This window comes from Suillus plorans, assembly GCF_016647745.1.
Source record: "Suillus plorans strain S12 chromosome Unknown HD556scaffold_32, whole genome shotgun sequence".
NCBI lineage: Eukaryota > Fungi > Basidiomycota > Agaricomycetes > Boletales > Suillaceae > Suillus > Suillus plorans.
The window spans coordinates 1-12679 of NW_024537416.1; the positions used below are offsets into that span (position 1 = coordinate 1).

The 12679-nt window shown below is 46.4% G+C and overlaps 4 protein-coding genes across 4 annotated transcripts; 2 read left to right on the top strand and 2 right to left on the bottom strand.

The window, feature by feature from the left end:
• Positions 1-537: 537 nt before the first annotated feature.
• HD556DRAFT_1215633 (uncharacterized protein) lies at positions 538-1110 on the top strand (the record flags this gene model as incomplete). Its single annotated transcript, XM_041296674.1, has 2 exons — positions 538-820; positions 857-1110. Coding segments are annotated over 2 exons (537 nt in total), but the record flags the coding sequence as incomplete, so codon positions are not given.
• A 2194-nt stretch (positions 1111-3304) lies between these two features.
• Positions 3305-4470, top strand: HD556DRAFT_1308793 (uncharacterized protein; the record flags this gene model as incomplete). The annotated part of the gene is made up of 3 exons (XM_041300197.1): positions 3305-3364; positions 3780-3840; positions 3914-4470. 3 exons carry the CDS (start codon positions 3305-3307, stop codon positions 4468-4470), a joined length of 678 nt encoding a protein of 225 aa, XP_041159542.1.
• A 300-nt stretch (positions 4471-4770) lies between these two features.
• HD556DRAFT_1443812 (uncharacterized protein) lies at positions 4771-6191 on the bottom strand (the record flags this gene model as incomplete). The annotated part of the gene is made up of 8 exons (XM_041306688.1): positions 4771-4825; positions 4892-5006; positions 5064-5246; positions 5299-5365; positions 5420-5500; positions 5551-5628; positions 5746-5993; positions 6050-6191. 8 exons carry the CDS (start codon positions 6189-6191, stop codon positions 4771-4773), a joined length of 969 nt encoding a protein of 322 aa, XP_041159543.1.
• A 2023-nt stretch (positions 6192-8214) lies between these two features.
• HD556DRAFT_1443813 (FAD binding domain-containing protein) lies at positions 8215-10437 on the bottom strand (the record flags this gene model as incomplete). Its single annotated transcript, XM_041306689.1, has 12 exons — positions 8215-8904; positions 8958-8984; positions 9035-9050; positions 9112-9121; positions 9175-9230; positions 9283-9459; positions 9506-9540; positions 9595-9701; positions 9755-9956; positions 10011-10169; positions 10232-10351; positions 10408-10437. 12 exons carry the CDS (start codon positions 10435-10437, stop codon positions 8215-8217), a joined length of 1629 nt encoding a protein of 542 aa, XP_041159544.1.
• Positions 10438-12679: the final 2242 nt, after the last annotated feature.

The window sequence follows — 12679 nt, forward strand, 5'->3', positions numbered from 1 at the left end:
GTTTCGTTGCAGATGGCAACGGTTCAGGTAATAAGACTTTAATCTTTTGTTACGACTGGGATAAGTCGAGCTATCTCTGTCTGAATAGACAATCGGCAGAATGCCAGATAGACGTAAGTCTGCTCTCGATTGAGAGATCAAGGGTTCTGGCTAAGGCGAGTGTCGCTGACTCCCTTAGAATAGTGGTTCTTTAGACAGTAAGGTTGGAGACCTTACTGAAGGACAATGTTCCAGGTAAAACCCAGTAGATTAAAGTAGAGAATACAACTGTAGGTATGTAGGTTTATATACCAGTGTTCAAGCGGAGCTTGTAAATGCGTTATCAAGATAGAAGCAAGAAAGAAGGCGGACAGCCCGCTTGGCGAGATAAGAGTCAAAATAAGAGATAGGCATGATAGGAGATAAGCGTGGTACGGACGGCCCGTTTAAGAAGCAAAGGAAAATGAGTATAGGGGCCTCTCTAAATGTTATTGTAACAGTAAGTGCAGGAGGTGTGGGAGGCCGAGATACAGGGATTACCGGTGCTGACTGAGACAAGCAAATACCAGGGCTCAGAATGCCTTGGAACGTGTCTTTGGACGACAAGCTGCATGCACTGCAAGGTACGATGCTGCATGGGGGGCATTAAATATCCTGGCGCAACAACTTGGAAAGGTGGGGTGGCAGAGAGGACTTCGGTCGCTGCACCCTGATGATATACGACCACTGATTGATCTGGATATCATGCCCGGGCAAGGGAGAAGGAAGCTGACGTGGATTTGGACCATGAGTGGCGTGGATAGTAGCGGAGATGGGACAGATGAAGATGGTGAGTTCCAATGTTCATGATCGTGGGAGAAACTAACCAACATTTTAGGCGTGAGGGTGGAATGGTGCAAGGCACGAGCTTGCGCGATGCGATGGGCCGAGGAGGTCGAGCTCCTCCATGAGGAAATGCGATGCGTGCTCAAATTTTTTGAGTGGCAGGCCAACTGGTGGGTTGAGCAGGGAGATCGGCGTACTGAGGTGGATGTAGAGTGTGTTGAGGGCATCCGAGCTTATGCTACCAAGCAGGCGAGCATTCGCCGTGCATTTATTGATCATTTCCAGACCTTATGGTCTCCCTTTTTATCGTCCGACGGCACAACTCTCTCAAACGTAGACTCGGATTATACTGCTGAGCTCCCGGATCTCTCAGCGCCGCCTCTCCCTCAGATGTAATGTACAATGTGTCTATTTTGCACAGAATATATGTCTATTTTTCTCGGACAGGATACAGTGCGTGATGGGTGTGCGGTGTTGGTACCTTAGATTGACAGCTAATGCGGGGAAATGCTTCTCCCGCCACCTTCCATCACCTTCCAAGTACCTATGAGGGTGAGGTGCTTCTGGTACTCCCGTCATCGCGGCGCCTTCCGAATTGGGTCAGTCAAAGACCATGTGAACTAGCTTTTGAAAGCCGGAGACAGGTACTGGGTGCGGAGTGTCTTATGGGTAGCTGTCTTACAACTACAATGATTTGATGGATGATTAAGTCTTACAATAGTAACTGGTCATGCATCACCATTATCTTACAATCACAAGACTTAATGCATGATCACCCCAGGGTGTTGTGTGATACTGCACATGTTGAGCGCTTTGATGCTTGGAGTTCCCGTCAAAAAAGACACGCTGTCTTACTAGGATGTGAAAACAGTAAAATTCACCAATTTTCAGTATCCTACCACGGTCAACGGTTCAGACAAATACCAACAGTCGATAACGTGGTTGTTCGTGGGAAAAAGTGTGTTGAGTTTTCAAAGGAATGACTCAGTGACTAAAGGGGGGAAGCAGAATCAGTAACTGGCTTGATGCAGTGCTATGATCCTAAAGAAAGTCAATAACTGGCGTGATGCAGTGCTATGACTTCAACAAATACAGATGGATGTCTATGCAATGATTCTCAGAGCTATATCAATACTCCTTACCTTCACAAACCAATTGGAGATCAAACTAAGCCTCTAACACGGATTAGCCCAAACTAATATGTGGCTTCGAAACCTACTCTCTGCTGCTCAGGCACTACACGATGAGTTTGACGCAGGACAGAACAGAGTACACCCTATTGATGTAGTCTTAAGTGGGCCAAGTTCTTAATATTAGTGACTGACTGTTAGTCTTATTTGTCTTCCCTTGCTAATGAAAATACGTATATTCTCCCCACAGAATTGATTTCCTGTGTCTGAAAGAGAACTGGAATATATCTGCACTAGATGACTGATAACCGTGTACCAGCTAATGTAAAATGTATGGCTCAATGGTGGCCTCAAATATGCCTCTGTATGTCGTGGGAAACAGTATCAAAAAGTGGAATGAAATAAGCTAATATTTCACTCAGTGTGTCACTCAGTAATCTTTGAGGTGAAAATTTAAAAAGAGCCTTATGGTCACTCTTCTTATCTTTCACTCACTCTTTCACTCTCAAACTTAGATGATACTTGGAAATGGGCTCTGAGATGGAGCTCTCTCTATTAAAAGGGAAAATGGACCCCTTATATACTACTCTACTAGTGGCTGTGCTACTGATTACTAATCTACTACTAAAGTGTCAAAGAATGCCATAGAATGTTCCAGATTATTCTACTAAATTCCAGTATTGCTTTCAAATCAACATTTAGTGGCTGTGCTCTGTGGCTATGCTAACCTGTGCTAGCAAGCTGTGTACACTGCCTCTGCACTGCCTGAATGCTGTACTCCAAAGCTGTGTTCAAACTTTGTTGAAATTCTTGCAGTCTAATGTTAACTTGTTAAATACCACAGTGTTGGTCTTGCATATTTGTCATAATGAAGTCTCTGCATGGTTTCCTAATGTGTCACCAAGTCACATGAGTCCGATTATGTAATGAGGTATGAAGTCTTTCAGGTCTTTCCTCTGAGTATTGTGAAAAACGAGAGGCTCGCGTAGAAAATTGAAAGGCTCGCGTAAAAGCAAACATGTTCAAGATGTGACACAAAACATACCAATTATGTAATATAATGTCAGGATATGTCACAAAGTATGTTCCAGAACATGTGAAAATGTGTGAGAAAATTATAGGAAGTGTGAGAAATTGCTGACTAAGTGAAGAATTGTGCGTTTGAAACCGATCTTTCATAAGGATAAGTATTATTCTGAATGTTAAGTAGTGATGCACTCATTTTTGAATCCAAAATTACTCAAATAAAATATGGGTGCTACACAGAAAATTCTAGATAGCATCATGGGCTATTATAAAGAGTACTACAACTAAATATTTGCCATGTTCATGTACAAAACAAGTTTTGTGCATGTCAACGCTTGGCTACAATGCATGTTGCTGTGAAAATGGAGGGCTGCGAAGTTGGCGATTTAGGCATATATGAAGCGGTATGCAAAAGAGCCGGGTGGCATGTCTTGAAGCTTCCACTGTGTCACGAGGGGCATAGCTAGAGAAATCAGATCACAGTTTACGAGTCATATGTACAGCAAGAGAGCCATGCTCACCACCCAGAGTTTTTACAGTATCACAATACCACCCACAAATAAGGCGGGGGTTACGATCAGTCCACCAAATCTTAAGCCACAGTACATGTCCCAAAAATGGCTCAATTGCAACATGAAGATAGAGTTGAAAGTGTCGCTATTTGTCATGCTGATCAAATACCCAGATATCGTTGACACCCGCTGTCCAGTAAATACTTCTCTTCAGGCGCTGACTCTTGTGCGCTTGAATATCTTGAGGATGATGAAGATTCATGTAGCGAAGAATTAACTTTCTGTACAAAACCTCTATCACAATTAGGGATCTGCACGGGTACGGGTAACCCGCGCGGGTCACGGGTACGGGTACTACTGGGGTACGGGTACGGGTCGGGATTCTAAGACCTGCGCTCTTACCCATACCCCAGCTATACCCGTGCCTTCCATAAATGGTAGCACCTCCTGCATCAGTAATAGCGGACGCCATACTTCCCGCGTGCACGCTACAACCAGCACCACCACCAACACCAGCACCTAACGCGCCTTCCCAAGTCCACCAACTCCACGTTCACAGCGCGCGCGCCCGAAACGCGTCAACAAGTGTTGACGCGATGCAAACACACGCGGACGACACGCGAAGACGAAAGGACAAGAGAATCGAGGAAGGGAGAAGGGATGGTATAGAGATGAAGGAGGAAAGAGGAACTCGACGAGACGAGACTTTGGGCACGCTGAAAGTGAGTACTCACATTGAAGACTCTACCCCCAGCAACAACAACGACGTCATACGCGTCACATCGCCAGCGCCTATCTTTGTGCGCCCAGCACTCGCACCACCACCAGCTTTCACGCCAACGCCACCATCCACAACGCCAACGCCACCATCCTCGACCGTGCCTCCACTCCTCCTTCTTGTGCCATCCACATATGTTCGAGTCACATCAGCATTCGCTGACGTGTGCTGGACATATGTGCTAAGCACTGGTGGTGATACCTATGGTACCCGCGGGTAAACCCTGCACAGGTGCAGGTACGGGTCTGAGCTTGTTGTACCCGCCGAAAACCCGTACCCGTCAGAGCAGGTACGGGTTTTTGCCGGGTGCGGGTGCGGGTCAGGTCCCCGACACCCCAGGGTATACCCGTGCGGATCCCTAATCACAATACAGAAATGCGACCAAAAAGACAGTGCACCTCGAAACAATCATCTTCTCTTCATGCATGAGAGTAAGTCTCATATCATGCGAACCTTGCTCGGGAAAGCGTGCTCATACACGCTCAATTGCCGTTCCTATGCTTGTGATGGTGTGGGCTTGTCAACGTGCAGATTTCAGTCCCCACTGAGAGCGCCGTTTTTTCAGGAGGTCGATCCTATGAATGGGGAAGATATGTGAACTTGAAGTGTGCTTTTAACTGGGAAGAAAACGGACAACTCACGAAACATTATACATATCAGTATTGTAGTACTTGCGCAGCCGAGTTACAATCTCAGTGTTACTGTACCCTTTTGCGACAAAATCCTCAATGATTGGTCTGATGAGGGCATCAGGAGCTGTTGAATGAGATATATCAGTTGCAGGTAAAGTACAAGTGTATACCTGCTACTCACGAGCAGGAACTCGACCATTGTGTCCAAGTGCGTTCGGCATCTGTCTGGAGGGAGCAAGGTAAGCAACTAGAGAGGAAGTTTTTAAACACCTTTTGAAGGGAGACAAGACTTCGTCCGCGGGTTTAAAGTTCTCGGCTGAGACACGTACCACAGACGAGGATCCAGCGCAGTTAAGCCAAGCATCTGTTCGATAGGAGTTGCCGACAATCGCGCAGTGTTGTCGTGCATAACTCACCTGTGACATATGCTCTATTAGGATATACAATGATAAATATAAGACATACAACGATAAATATAGCGGACTGTGAAAAATGTACGCGGCATAACAGCAAATCGAACCGTCACCAAAGATCCACCATAAATTCTATATAGTTGTCCAATTGATAATCGGTGAGGTTGGTGAAGTCGTTGTTCGTGCGTAAAGGCGGCAATTCGAACTATCGAGAACGTGTCATTAATGTGAACAAGAGACGATAAACATACTAACGTGCTCCGGGTCTTTATCCTCACGGTCCCATGAGATCGGAATCTGGTCGTACAATTGTAAGTCGTTGAAAGGATGGTTCTTGTCATATTGTTAACATGAGCAATTGTTATCAAAGTATCGAAACTATCACACCCAGTGCGTACTTTCAACCGGTGACTGCTTGGGGTAGCCGGACCTCTGTCGACACTCACTTACTTGGGAATCAGAGTCGAGCCATCGCTCCAGACCGTGAATCCCGGAATTATCCACCACCCGAACCAGTGTTTCATTCATCTGGTCGAGCCTTCTAAGGATGGGTTCAACGGCCGAGATCACATGAGACTCTACATTTCCACCTGTCCCAGCCGTGGCTGCACTACACACCTTGTGTAGATACAGCTGCGCTTTCGCGAGGTCGTCAACAGTGGCCACACGGTAGTCCCGGCACAGTTTTCTCTTGAATGCTATGGGCGTTTTATGTATTTAGTGGCTTAGGCCGCTACTGCGGAACACAACTTACAGGGAGGGCTAAAAAACACCTTCACCTTCTCAAGGAAGACAATTGCATGTACGATGTCTTGACTGGTTGGTGGATCTGAAGGAGGCAATGGTCGCTTGATTTGAGATAACGACTTTGAGAAGAGTGGTACTTGGATCAACATTGTTACTGAGAGGAGACTTGGTTAGGAGGTTATATACATACACTGAGTGAAGCAAATGGTCCTGCTTATCAAAGCGGACTGTGCATTTTGTACTGATTCATCATGGTAGTGAAAGAACAGAGCTGAGCGCACACTGAATCCCAATTAAACGTGCGCGTGAATGTAGCATCTATCATAAGCATCCTTCATTGTCCGATAGCAGTTGACGGTGACGACCAGGCCTAATACATGTTCAATGGCAGGATTGTGTCGTTCGTTTAGTTAGCAGCTGATCACGACTCTTCTTTCTTAGCGATCCTGCAGCAGTCATTGTTGTTAGTTTTGTGCATGCCTCGTGCATATCATATAATGACTGACTGTAACCGTCTACGCTTTGTTCAGCATGTAGATTTCCCAGTTCTGGTGACTCACTAGTCAAGGATGATTCCTCGAGCTGAACAAATGGGTTCCTATAAAATTATTTCGTCGCGCATTCCATCACATCGAACAAGAATTCATACCTTCGTTTTCCAACACCAGGATGCCCTTTCCTGGGTACCGCTGGTCGGTCTGGACAACGTGAGAGCAATACCTTCCCCAGTATTCTCGTGTACTGCCATCGAGATGTTGAAACTCTGGCAGCGGTCAGCAGATGTACAAATATTGTTTCGTTCATAGTGGTTGTGAAACAATTTATGTACCTAGCTTCATCGCAAGCCCATCAGTTCTAAAATTGGGCCGAGGACTAGAGAAATGATATCAAGCCGAGCGGGTTTGTCTCTGTAACTGAGACAAAGACAGAGATAACCAGTAGCGGTATAATTGTTGAGGCACACACGTACTCATCGATGTGTTTCTCTGGTCTTGATCGATGTCTTCTTCTGCGTTGTCCGCCCGGAAGGATCTAAACAAGTGTGATGAGCCCCTCATGCGCCTATGTATACATACTCTGTATCAGCTTATAGAAACTCGAATCAACCCTCAACGCTATCCGAACACTTCTATATCGTTTACATATCCAACATCCCAACGAAAAGGAAAGACATACCTTCCATGTCTGTCTTCTCATTCATTAGCATCCTCGCAAACCTGGTTCTTGAATTCTCCTTTAAGCCTTCAGTCCATCCACCACCGTAGATTGAAAGACGTGCTTCGCCAAAGACGACAAGGAAAACTGCCAGTGCAAACGCTTTGATACCAGAGGCATCAGCATAGGTATTACTAGACAGATCCTCCACGCGCTTTAATTTCAAGGAACACAATTTCTGCATTCTGAGCACTGATCTCCGAGTAATAGAGACGAACGCTACAACATCGGGTCGCGTCCAAAGTCAAACGTGACTGTCTCATCGTCGATTGGGAGTGCTGCCACCTGTTCGTTCATCAGATATAGTGTCCAAAACAGAATGATCTTGTTGCCGTCCATGTCGGGTTCGTTCATATGCATGAAAATTAAAATAATGATGTGTTGAGTAAGTCCAAGGAAGACTTCAAAGTGGTTTGTTCGTTTTGCGTTATGCCACCACACATCGTGCAGGTCATGTGATCGCGTCATCCTGAGTCGATTCTCGAAACAATATTCATGACGATGATCATGGCCAGGCGATGCTACGAGTACTCATAGCATCGCGTGAATACAACTAGAAAATACAAATACAAGTACCACAATCAAGAACTACAAGTGCGCAAAGTGGTCCATCACTGTACGGTGTCCCGTCTGTGACTGCCTTATTTGGGTCATGTCACAGTGAGTAATGGAGCGCGCACGTCCAGCTTTCCATACTTTGCTGTAGGTTCTGTGAGTCTGTACAAACTTGTACAATTCTGTACAAGTTTGTACAGGCACCTACTAGTTTGCTGATGTAGCGACCCGCACAAAAATGTCATGCACATTGATGTGTGGTTCTTGGTCGATCGTATCGCTTTTATTTCCTCATTTTCAGTTGCAAAGATGATCCACTACATTGCATGACTCGGACGTATACAGGAATTTTAATGAGCTGTGCCTGTAAAAATAATAAGTAAAGAACGAATATTCCGACCACTACGCATCCAAAAATATGTTTGAGAAATACCTCTTCACGCCTTCTGCACCATGAACTATCGCCCCAATCACTCCGTCCGGCCGTATCACAAACACCTTCATCTGGCCAGCTTCCACGAGGTAAGTCGAATATGCATAGCCGTCCCGATCAACAAGAACGAGGTCAGGGGATGTGACAGGCGTCACTGATGCCGATGATGGCAGAACGACTGCCGATCGTACAACACTTTTGTCGTATGCCTCCAGTGCACCCAAGATCGGGGTGGCATCAGTGAGACTCGGCGAAAATACAAGCATTGTGTGGTACCAAGGTCTGTACAGACCGAAAAGGGTCGTCGTGTCGAGCTCTGCGCCCCCCACCTGCAACATATTGGGCGCATCAGGCGCCCTATCCCCAGCTTCCAGATGCCCCTCATCAAGCACACCATATGCGTTGATAGGCTTCCTCTCAACTGAAGTAACAAATTCATCGAGTACGATGGTGCTGAATCGGCAGTTGATGCCGAGCATGTAAAGGACGGGACTTCGTCCGGCCGTCAGGTCCCCAGACGCTGTTGCCTTGTCGAGAATCGAGGTGGTCACCTCGAGCATCTCGGAGATCACAGGCAGACGCTCGGCGCTGTATGTCTCGAGAAGAGATTTGTCGGCGAGCCCTTTCTGGACGAGCGCAACCTTCCATCCTAGATTGAACTGGTGTAGGACGCAGTCAGTCATAACACACATGGTGCATCTACCCGACTCACTGCATCTTGCACACCTGAATTGAGTCCCTGTTCATAGACAAATCAGCAACATTCAACAACAATCAGATCAATCATACCTGACCGCCCGTCGGGCTGTGGACACTTGGATGTGTTAGCACCAATTTACAAAGAGGGCACTCAAAGATAGACATACTGAGCAGCATCTACGACGACATGTATGAGTACAGCCACACACATCTCAAACAGAAGTACATACCACCCGCAACGAACACTCGACCCTCGCTAAACTTATTCACCATCCGGATATTGGCCCTGGAACAAACTGATGAACGTGCACCAACACAGACAGGTTCACAAAATGTACCGGAAGTCGCTCATCCAGACCACCTTTTCGAATGTAATCTCCGTTGGTATTAACGACGCGATGGTCTCAAAGACAAGCTCTTCGTTCTCAGCTATCTTCGTGAGATCCAGTTCGCGGCCGTAAAGGAAAAATTGCCAGCCATCCTCGGCAATTTCATCTGTTGCACGCAATGAGAGGCTGCATGTCGTTAATATACACGTCTCCAAGCCTCAAGTGAACATACCCTCGTTTATTAAAGTTTCCAAACCGGTGCCAATGCTTCAAGACTGGTTTAGGATAGCTTTTCATCGAATTTGTAGAAACTAAACGTACCACTCTATCGAGGCCAACACCCGTCAAGCGGATATCCCCAGTCACAATCCGGATATCGTCTCTAGTCTCACCCAAAAATGTGAGTCCAAGTTGCTTGCGTACGACGCCTGCAAAGACACCTTCAGTCTCATTCATTCCGGCGGATTGAACTACGCCTCACTTTTAGCACCGTCAGCGCCGATGATCCACTTGGTATCAAAAGTCTCTGATATGCCGTTCTTTGCTAGAATAGCAGTGACACCCTCGTCGCACTGTTCGAATGAGCGCAGTTCGGTGCCCATCTCAACAGAACAAGAAAATTTCTCTAGATGGCGTCGCAGAATCACATCTAGGAGCTGTTGACCCATCAATTTGGGGCCATGCTAAAAAAAAGTCGAATCAGCATGAAGGTTTGATTAAGCATCGGTGTTACGCACGAATGGTATTGCTGGAGTAGGCTCCAGATGCGGGACCATCGATGAGTCTTTCAAAGGTTCCAACGTCCCAGGCTTGTACGAACGGATGGGAGGGGGTGATTTTCCCAGACTATTGACTTCTGAAACGTCCAGGAAGTTGTAGACCTCGAGGGAGCGTGGCTATATAGAGCATGCATTCAATGAGATCACGGGATGATGCGACAAGTGGATGTGCGACAAACCCATGTTCCAACACCACGTTGTCCGATGCGGGGGTGGTGATCTTTATCGATGATGCGGACCGGGATACCGTTTTGAAGGAGCGTCAACGCTGCTACCAGACCCACTGGCCCAGCACCAACCTAATGGCAAGGAATTCAACTGAGGCGCAAACACGTATCATAAGCACGTCACTTACGACTAGTACGGGAGGATGAACAGAATTCATTTATAACGCTCGAGACACTGGCAGGAGGATTGGTTAGTATGAATTCCAAGGATTTGGATCAGCAGGTCCTTATAACATCATGATGGGGACGAGGCTGGGTGTTGTGGTAATGACTTGTCATTCAGCTGCCGCTGAGCGCTGAGCTGTGTATGACCAGTATCCTTACAAAACAACTTACCGAATTACCGATCAACGATGATTCGAGTCATTCGATATGACTCTTGAGTGACGTTACTCTTATCCATAGTACGGCACTCACTTTTACATACGCAATCACTCCTTGTTTTATGTGACACGTTCACCTTTGATTGATCATAATTCTCCCTCTTGACAATCAGCGTACTTCCCCTCGGACAATGATTAAATCTCCCTAGTAAGACTGAAGTCAGCTGGATCTCTTATTTACGGTTCTACTTACATTTCCCTAACTATTGTGCCTTTCCCGTTTACACATCCCATCAGATGATTTGTCAAAGCGCTCACGAGATACTTCATGACGCTGACTGGACGACTCGCTTATGATTTGTTCGAGTCAATACCGTTGGGAAAATTGGTAGGACAAAATTTACACTCACCAAATACATACAATTGAACACGTTCGTTGGCAGAACACTCGTGACTCGAGGTCGAATTGCCAACTGACGACGACGAAAGAGATAAATCAACAACAAACATGTACAATTTAGACCTGCGTAATCACTCGGCCAATGAGTAAGGTCCTGTTTGGACAGCGAATATTATAATTCAATTCAAAATTCGACCATCATGTGACACTGCACGTGATGTATTTGGTGACCTAGATTCCGCCGACTGTTCCGACTGATTCTGATTATTGATTAACTTAATACTACTGAATTAGATCTTGCACTGCAACCATCACCGCAACTAAGCATGGACCTCGAAGCACAAAGTGACTTGCGTCGGAAACACCTCATTCTTCTTGCGATAACAATCGCTATCGCTCAGATCACCTACTACTACAAGTTGCTACTTACATCCCGCGCTGAAAAAGTGCCATACCACACATCAATCTTAACAGGGAAGGCATGGGTGATTGAACTGATTACTGGTCACCCAGATCGTATCAAACATAATTTTGGCGTCCATCTTGAAGTCTTTGAGAGCTTGGTGCAGACTCTTCACAAGCATGGATTTGTTCAGTCGCGCAATGGCATCTCGGTCGACGAGCAACTTGGTATCTTTCTTTACACATGTGTGACTGGACTTTCATCTCGCCTCGTTGGGGAGAGGTTTCAACACTCTCCAGACACCATAACAAGGTAGTACATTCACATCTATTGATCTAATTCATTTAATATGACCATGTTCTAGATATTTCAAGCGGATGCTCTTTTTCTTTTCATCCCATCCGTTCTACACATCGCAAGTTAAGTTTCCTAACGAAAATACACCAATCTCCGCAATGATACATGACAACCCGTCATTCCGGTTCTTTGATCGATGCATCGGTGCCATAGATGGCACCCACATCCGTGCATTCGCATCACTCGACGACCATGTCGTCCTGCGCAACCGAAAGGGATTCTTGTCCCAGAACTGTCTGTTCATCTGCGATTTCCAGTTTCGCTTTACATATTCTCTCTGTGGCTGGGATGGCTCAGTCGCTGACGCATCACTCTGGAATGACGCACGCAAAACCGACTTATACATGCCTGCAGGGAAATATCTTCTCGCAGATGCCGGTTTTGGCACTTGTGACGCACTACTGATCCCTTATCGAGGCGTGCGCTATCATCTGAAGGAGTGGCGTCAGGCGAACCTTGCGTGAGTTTTCTCTGAGTCTCCTTAGTACTTAGTGTGATTAAATTATATGTACAGGCCCAGAGATCCTAAAGAGCTATTCAATCTACGACATGCTTCGCTACGCAACGTTATTGAACGTATTTTCGGAGTCCTGAAGCGTCAGTGGCGGATTTTACAGGTTGCGCCAGAATACAGCATGGAGATTCAAGCACGGATCCCAGCAGCGCTTTGCGCTATCCACAACTTCATTCGCCAGCACGATCCCGACTTCTTCGACCCCGAGGAGGATTATGATCTCGCGGAGAATGATGATACTCATGGTGCGGTATTGGGCACACTTTCAGAAGGACAGCCAGATGCTGGGGAGAGAAGGGAGGCAGACAACCGTCGAGATGGAATCGCTGCAGCGATGTGGACCGATTATCTTGCGGAGCGCGCACGTCGGGGGCTGCTGTAACTGTAGAATAGCCTGCTATAC